Source organism: Chiroxiphia lanceolata, chromosome 3, assembly GCF_009829145.1.
Source record: "Chiroxiphia lanceolata isolate bChiLan1 chromosome 3, bChiLan1.pri, whole genome shotgun sequence".
Taxonomy (NCBI): domain Eukaryota; kingdom Metazoa; phylum Chordata; class Aves; order Passeriformes; family Pipridae; genus Chiroxiphia; species Chiroxiphia lanceolata.
In genome coordinates, this window is record NC_045639.1 from 110712484 (window position 1) to 110721511 (window position 9028).

A 9028-nucleotide genomic window follows, 5' to 3' on the forward strand; every position below is an offset into this window, starting at 1 on the left:
GTTTTTTCATACTTTCTTTTCTGAGCATGGAGAGTCTCAGAATATCAGGCATGTTAATTGAAGCACCTGCATATGAATTCTGGTATCCAGCTTTAGACAGGAAATTCACAATTTTCCATTTGTTTAACTGGAGACAAAAAAAAAGAACAAAACTTAGCTGACAATTTTTTGTTACTGCTGGGGGACGAAAAACCTGCAGGATGACTGGACACCCCCCCCCCCCTTACATATATGCACATGTATACACTTTGTTTTCTCATTTCAGGTCATGGAACCAAAGGAGTGTTTGAACTTCTTTCAGGATGGCGTCGAACCAGAGAGAATCTGCCATTCAAGGACCGGGTAGCAGATGCCTACTCAGATGTCATGGTCTCCTACACAATGACAAGCTCCTTGTATTTCATAGCCTTTGGCATGGGTGCAAGCCCTTTCACCAACATCGAAGCTGTAAAAGTCTTTTGCCAGAACATGTGCGTCTCCATCCTGTTGAACTACTTCTATATCTTCTCCTTCTTTGGCTCCTGCCTGGTCTTTGCTGGCCAGCTGGAGCAGAACCGTTACCACAGCATCTTCTGCTGTAAAATCCCTTCAGCAGAGTACCTGGACCGGAAACCTGTGTGGTTCCAGACCATGATGAACGATGGCCATCAGCACACTTCCCACCATGAGACCAACCCATACCAGCACCACTTTATCCAGCATTTCCTCCGAGAGCACTACAATGAGTGGATTACCAACATCTATGTCAAGCCATTTGTGGTGATACTGTATCTCATCTATGCCTCTTTCTCCTTCATGGGGTGCTTACAGATCAGTGATGGAGCCAACATCATCAACCTTCTTGCCAGTGAGTCTCCAAGTGTCTCCTATGCCCTCATACAGCAAAAGTATTTCAGCAACTACAGCCCAGTGATAGGCTTCTACATTTATGAACCTCTGGAGTACTGGAATGGTACTGTGCAAGAAGACCTAAAAACACTAAGCCAGGGGTTCAACACAGTGTCCTGGATTGAACAGTATTACCAGTACCTTCGGGTAGGTAACATCAGTGCAACCAACAAAAGTGACTTTATCAGCATCCTCCAGAGCTCCTTTTTAAAAAAGCCAGAATTCCAGCACTTCAAAAATGACATAATTTTCTCCAAAGCTGGAGATGAGAACAACATAATTGCTTCTCGTTTGTACCTTGTGGCCAGGACTAGTGAAAACACACAGAGGGAAGCAGTGGAATTGCTGGAGAAGCTGAGGCCACTCTCTCTTATACAGAGCATCAAGTTCATTGTGTTCAATCCTACTTTTGTTTTTATGGACCACTACGGTTTATCAGTAACTATGCCTGTCCTGATTTCTGGTTTTGGCATCCTGCTGGTGTTAATACTGACCTTTTTCCTGGTTATCCATCCTTTGGGAAATTTCTGGTTAATTCTCAGTGTCACCTCAATAGAGCTGGGTGTCCTTGGCTTGATGACCTTATGGAATGTAGACATGGATTGCATTTCTATACTGTGCCTTATTTACACTTTGAATTTTGCCATAGATCACTGTGCACCCCTGCTTTATACATTTGTACTCGCTACTGAGCACACCCGAACTCAGTGTATAAAGAACTCCCTCCAAGAGCACGGGACAGCCATTTTGCAGAACGTTTCTTCTTTTCTTATTGGGTTGGTCCCCCTTCTCTTTGTGCCTTCAAACTTGACCTTCACACTGTTCAAATGCTTGCTGCTTGCTGGCAGTTGCACACTTCTGCACTGTTTTGTTATTTTGCCTGTCTTTCTAACCTTTTTCCCACCTTCAAAAAAGCACCACAAGAAAAAGAAACGGGCAAAAAGGAAGGAACGAGAAGAGATCGAATGCATAGAGATTCAGGAGAATCCTGATCATGTTACAGCAGTCTGAAAGGTTTAGAAAAAATAATAGTATATTCTCTTTTTAAAAAAGTGTTGCACAGAGATGCAGGGAAAATAGAGCAAAGATCTCAGCTGCTTGTGCTGGCCAGGTCTGACAAGGCAAAGGAAGATCAAGAAGGGGTATTCGTGACACCTCAAGGTGCAAACTTTTTTTAACAAAAATAATGAAAGTAAAATAATCTCTAATGTTTTCTTTGAATCCTCATTCTCCACCAGGGAAGAGGCTGTTGGTCATTAAGTGTTCCTGAATCTTAGACTGTAGCTCTAATGCAAATTGCTTAATTTGTCTTATGTAGGCCTGAAGCAAGGGGGAAAAATAATAGTTACCATTAAGTAAAAAGTAGGGGGAAAGGCAGATTTTTTTGATAAAATTGTCCATGGAAGAGAAAAAGAAACAACATTTAAAATGAGAAAAGGTTGCAAGACCAAGAGAGATTAAAAATGCCATGGCACTCTTTTGCTAATTTTCTTGAACAAGTTCGTTAAGATGAAACCTATGCACTTGGGAAGTAAATGTTTAAAACAATCTAAGCCAAAGTACTTCCCAATTCCAGTATACCATATGTATCTGTAACACCACAGTTAGAGCATTATTGCAAATAGGGTTGGCAAAGCTGAGGGATAGAGGTACTGTTTATATAGGAGAAGAAACAACCATAGCCATTTGGAAATTTAACATTCAGTTCCTTTATATAAAATATATCATTTTTATCCCAAGGTCACAGCTGGTAGTTAATACCATACACACATTTTAGTATTTCTGAATTGTGAATTTCCCCTTGAACTAACAGATCTCACAAAATTAACACAGACTATCACCCCTGCAGAAGTGTTTGCAGTTCCTGCAGCATAACACTTTTGAATTCTAATTTACCAGTGTTGACATGAAATACTGAATATTAATCAAGCAGGAGCTTTAAATGTAATGATGGATTGCATATCACAGGCATAACATGATCGGGTAACAGCTGAGTCAGCTCTGGAGCACCTGCACAGTATTATCACTATATATTTGGTCCAATGGATGAAGGAATGTGTTTTTTGGTCCCTGCAATATGCTCCAGGAAGTGGGATTTTTCCCTTCTTTAAGCAAAATGTCAGTCAAATAATTGCACCACACACACACACACACACACAAAAAAAAAAACCTTGTAAAGGTTTGAGTGGGGCTGGATCAACACCTAGTTCTAAAAAGACAGATTGGTCCCCTTTCTGGTGAAATGTCTTTTTTATTATTATTCCTAAATATTTGAATGTTCATCATCTGCAACATAAGACTTTGTTATGGCAGTTGAAATTTCACAGGAGAGTGCAGTAAATCTGCAGTTACTCTGTGACATTAGAAATTGTACTGTAAAGGACTATGAATCACTTTCTCTGCTTTGTAAACTATTCAGCTTAGTAGCCCAAGGGAAGGGATGAAAACAGATCCAGCCATTTCAGTTTGCTCTTGGCCCAGTGCTGCACTGGACCTTGCCATGTCGATCTCTCCTTTCAGTATTTTAAAAGGGCTTGCTTTCTACTCTCTGGAATATGGTATAGCATCACCTCCATGAGTAATGTCTTCCTGAATCTAGAGTATCCATGAGGACACTATGTAAAGATATCACTATATGGAGTGTTTATGTCTACTTTGTATTACTTGTGGGTACCTTTAAAAGATTATCTGGAAGCTGTTTGCCTTCCAAAATGTATATACATGTCTATATGTGGCTGACAACTCAGTCTCAAGCCTGCAGAGTTTGCTGATGAGGGTGTGTACATATGTTTTACTAAAAAGCTCTCTGCAAGACATTAATTCTTTGCTATGTGATATGTTTCACCTCTTCCTACTGTTTTGTGATTAGGGAGAGCCAGAAAAAATTCACCTGCAGCACAAAGAAAAGCCATTTGAATGTCAGTTCTAATGTTCATGAGCTGCTTCTGTTTCCAAGGAATGCAATTTCACCTCCTCTCTATACTTTCTGTACTTTGCCATTATCATTTGCCAAAAATGACCTCTGTGTTTTAGGAGTGGTCAAAGCTCTTGATTGTTTGAGGAAACTTTTGAGTGCAACAGGTATTAAAGAAAGATAAACTTTCTAGGAAGGCAAAGCTTCCAAAGTTTGAATCCAGACCTCAACTTCAGGGGTAGACGGATCAAGGTTACCGGTTTGACCCAAAATATTCAAGGGCCAGCTGCAGAACTGAGATCTAAGTAGTTTAATAAGATTTAGGAGCAGGGGATGTTTTAATGTTGAGTTATGGCTCCCATGTGTCTCTAATTGGGAAGTATTTACTGACCCTGATTTCCATCTTGAAGACATTGTGCGATACTGATCCTTTTTAGAACAGCCCATTGTGAATGTCAAGCTTCCCATTTCCTCCACTGTCCATGCAAAACCTGGATTGTTGTAGCACTGTGACTCTTGGTTATCACTTCTGGAGCTGATACCTGGGAAATTTCTGGTCTCTTTTGTACTGCCCAGATGCATCCCGGGGCTGTCTGTCATGCACTGTATCGAGGAAAATGGCACTTTCCAAAGCCATCACAGCCAGAATTCATCTCATCTAACTCCAGACACTGACAGTGTAGATATTTATATCTGGACTTCCTTTATGGCCATGAGAGAAGGACAAACCCTTCTGATCCCTTTTTTAGGTTGTGCATTGGGAGTAAAAAAATCACACTTTTTCAAATGCAGATTTCTGTCCATTGGTGATCAAGGAAGCTCAACACAATTAGTTCAAACACAGACATGGGCTATGCAGACTCATCCAGAGATGGTGAGATTAACCTCACTTAAAATGAGCAAATATCAAGTGAAAGAGCAAAGATAAAAACCATAGAAACTTGCCACCCAAGCTTCTATTTTAGGGATAAATCCCAGGAGTAACTCAGCTTAAATTTTACGTTTTGCCTATGAGGCTTTTACGCAGAACAGATTGTTTAAAAATTGTCCCTGGAATTCTCCTAGCAGAGAATGGTGACCCAAGAAATTAGATATCAATATTGAAGGTGTGCTTACATAAATGAACTAGAGTTTGATGAAGTGTCAAATCAGCTCCCCTCAACATCACACTCACGCAAGAGCACTTGTATAACAGACACCTGATATATAGATCACACACTGGGACTAGAAGCCTTTTATTTCCATACCAATGCAAGAGTGGAGCAGAAAACAAACCAGATCTTCCATGGTTGTCATTTGTTACTTTTTGACAACCATTTTCCATATCCATCAAAAAAAGACCAGTGCAGCTGTTACTTCTGCAGATACATTGGTCTCAGTGGAACAAGGAAAGCTTTCACTTCAACCTAAAAATAGATTATTTTCTTCTATAACCCAGTTCACACTGGAATAATTTTGGGATGGATAGTCCACATTATTTAATTCCTTCTCCCTTTTTTTGCTTATTTTTCTTTCAGTCCATTTAAAAAAATTGTACCTTTTTCTATAGAACTTTTCCAGCTCAACTAGAGCTACACCTCTGAAGAAAGGGCATAGCTCATGCAAAGGAATTTGACACTGATAAATGCTGCATATTTTTTCCCAGTTATCATAACTCCCCTGAAATATTGCACATATTCCTTTAATGTCTGATTTTATGTATGGTCTAGATAATCTACCAAGAACCCTCTGTGCATCTCCTGCTTTGTTTGGTTTCATTCCCTTGAAGTATATTGGTTTGAATTCATTGTTGAGATAACTCTGTTGAAGTCAGCAGATTTATTGCCATGATATATCTGACTTTGCATGCTTTCTATCCAGTAAGAAGTGAAATCATGACAAATGAACCTCTTACATTGTTGATGTGCTTGTTGAACAATATATCTGTTTATACTCTATAGCCATTGTTGCATGCTGCATTCAGGAGGCTGCAGTGAAGGTGTATTTCTTGACACTTTCCTCTGTGGGCTACTTTGCCCTTGATCTATTCACTGTCTTTTTTATTAGAGTTAAGTCTTCAGCTCTATAGTGCAGTACTTGATGTAGGTTTCGATTAGATTTTTGGAAGAAATTCTTTGCTGTGAGGGTGGTGAGGCCCTGGCACAGGTTGCTCAGGGAAGCCGCCCCATCCCTGGAAGTGTTCCAGACCAGGTTGGATGGGGCCCTGAGCAACCTGGCCTAGTGGAAGGTGGCCCTGACTGTGGCAGGGGTGTTGGAACAAGATGATCTTTAAGGTCCCTTCACACTCAATCCATTCTATGATTCTACATTTTGTAAATTTATTGCCTAACAAAGCATCATACTTTTTATGACCAAGATAGGTATGGATTCATGGCACCTTTCATGCATAATTTAAAGAGTTAAAATTCAGGATTATTGTTCTCAACCTTTTAGTTCAAAAAATTTCTCTTCAGAATGCTAATATCAATTGAAGTTCCTTGAACAAGTCTAGTTCTGAAATTTTCTCCAATGGGGAAGAAAAGAACCAGGGGGGAAGGAAGAAATATGCAGTTAAGTAGTTGTGTAATCAGTGTTCTTTTTTCCCCAAAGGGTTTTACTGCTCTACTCTTAATTAAGTCACACTGAGTAGTGACTCTAGCATAATTAAGATTTATTTCAATGGAGTTATTCCATATTTCATTGTGACAAAAGCTTGGCTTATTGTCTTTATGCAAGCACCATGCTAAGTCTCTGATTAATTTTTCAGTAATTATAAACTTTAATAAGTTATTTTTCATTGCAACACTAGGTTTTTGAGTACCTCAAGCTCTCATTTGATGTTCTAGGAAACACTGTAAGGAAGTAAAGTTAGTCAGTCAGCGAGCAAGAGATGTTGTGTTGGGGAAAAGGGATTCTTCACAGAGGCAACATATACTCCAACAAGGCTTTAAGTAAAAAATGATGCTCAGGATATCTCAGATGATTAATGTGAATTGGAAACCAAGTGAAACCTTTTTGGGAGGGTAGTGTAATCAAATTACAGACAGAAAAAACTTTGATTTTTCTTCCAGAACTTCTTACACAAGCAAGAAGGCATTTGAACAGGGAAGGAAACAATACAGAAAGCAGCTCATCTATCACTTGAAATGATTCATTTCACTGTACTCTTGCATAAGCAGTGCCACAGACCAAGTGAGTGCAGGTTGTCCCACCTCAGCATGGGCCTCTTCGTGTCCTATTTTCCACATACAGCAAGGAAGGGATTCCATCTTTGGTTTCACACGCCCTTGGGGAGGAGATTCAGAGCTGCTTCCTTGCCTGACAAAATTGTGTGTGAACGAGAGCTGAAAGATGAACACCACACTGCAAGCCCAGGTACTGCATGCTCCCCTTGTTCTCTCCCCACCTTCTCATGAGCAGCAATACCATGAACTCCCGGTACCAAACTCACTAGGTGCCAGCACTCATAATTTCCCCGGGAGTAACCTGGAATTTGTGATCACAGCAGTTCACAAGCTGATAGATCTCTGACCAAGAAGACTTCAAGGACTGTTTTAGAGGTTTTCTTTGAAATATGCCCACTTCTCACTACAGAGCCTCATACCTCACCTCACCTGCCCAACACTGGAGAGGTGCAACTTGTTCTGACATGGAAGTCAGGTAGAAGAAAGTTTTCTGGAAACTTTTGCTTTTAATCCTCAAGGCTTTTCCCAAACTAAAACTTTTTTTTTTTTTTCTCAAGCATTTCTCCATTTGTTTCAACTTCCTTAATAGCTTAAAAGCAAAGTCTCCCATGCAAAATTTGGATGCTCATCCTACCCACAGTGGTGCAAAACATCGTTGCTTAACCATGAGGTTGAGGTGGGTTATTGGCTTTCAGGCCAAACACAGGGATTTGGCTTTCTAGCCCAGACAGGCAATCAAAACCCTGCTGAAAACAAGCAAATGTGAAGCAGTTCTGAACTTCATCTTTCCTAGTTCTCTTTGTGTCCTCGCTGACATATCAAGGTGCCCACAACACTATTCTCATTTTTTCCTGCTTCCTCATTAAAAAAACAGTTTCTCTTTCCCACTCCCCAAGGCTATCTTCCCTTTGCAGCTTCACTTATTTTGTGCTTTATTCTTCTCTGTGTGCTCTCAACCTCTTCAAAATTTCCCTATTTATATTTGAAAATTATGAGAGCATAACTCTGTTGAAATAAATGGAAGATGCCTGGACGCTTTTAAAGTGCAGCCTGTGGTACAGAACTAACTAATTTATAACAGTGCCCAAATAGCTAAATACTTTCTTCAGACAGAAAACTGTCTGTAAGAAAACTTAGAAAATAATTAAGCCTAAATTTCCATTTTTTATCTCATAAATTTCTACTTCTTATGATTATTTTGCTGTAGGCATTTCTTTTTTTTCAGCACGCTTTTATCATAGAAATGCCTAGTTTTTCCCTGCTTTTCTCTCTCAGCAACAAAAATAAATGGACATTTCTTCATACCCTCAAAAATAAATTATTGCCCCTGCTTGGAACATTTTGTGCCAATTTTCTGTCCAGAGCACATTTTCCAACCTGAATTACACTCCTGGAAACAAGTGTTCTGGTGAAAATGCTGATATGGCCTTAACTAGAGAAAAATGATTGGTACCTCAACAGTGTCCTGCTTAACTTCAACCCCTCGCATCAGGCTGCTGGATACTGCAGGAAGTTTTCCTAATGTGGATTGATAATTGTCTTTTCCTCATTACTGGCAGCACTGTGTGGACAATATCATCTGTATAGTTCTCCTGAGCACATATCAAAGCCTACCCTGCTTACACAGTAAAATCATAATTAGATTAGCACAGCTTTTGCTGGAGAAGGGATATATCCGATATATCCCAAGCCAAGGCAGCGGGGCAGCCTCTAGTCTAAAACTGCTTCTCAGTTTCCCATCTCTATGTTGGATATTTCACTGAGTTCCTCTGTAAAGGACAAAAAGCATCACTTTTCTTTCAATAAGCCATTTGAGGACAGGACATGAAATATTTTAGATTTAGTCACGGATATAAATTTTTACATAAGAATTTGAATAGAGATGTCAATTGAATAGAGTAAAAGTCTCCGTGAATAGAGAAATCTTAGTCCAAAACATCTTGCAATTCTGGCATGATACTTCTCTGATCTTATTTCCTTTCATCAATGAGGACTGAAGTTTTTCACACTTATCACACTGAAGATAATCCCTGACCTGAAGATAATCTCCTGTCTGCCAGAA

The 9028-nt window shown here is 39.7% G+C and overlaps 1 protein-coding gene across 2 annotated transcripts in view; it reads left to right on the forward strand.

Annotated features, from left to right (window-relative positions):
* PTCHD4 (patched domain containing 4) overlaps positions 1-5882 on the forward strand; it is an 83839-nt gene extending 77957 nt beyond the window's left edge. For both annotated transcript variants that reach the window (XM_032683881.1, XM_032683880.1), the window contains exon 3: positions 266-5882. In XM_032683881.1, coding sequence (XP_032539772.1) covers positions 266-1899 — 1634 coding nt within the window. In that variant the 3' untranslated portion in view covers positions 1900-5882. The remainder of the gene's footprint in view (positions 1-265) is intronic.
* The last annotated feature ends 3146 nt before the right edge of the window (positions 5883-9028 follow it).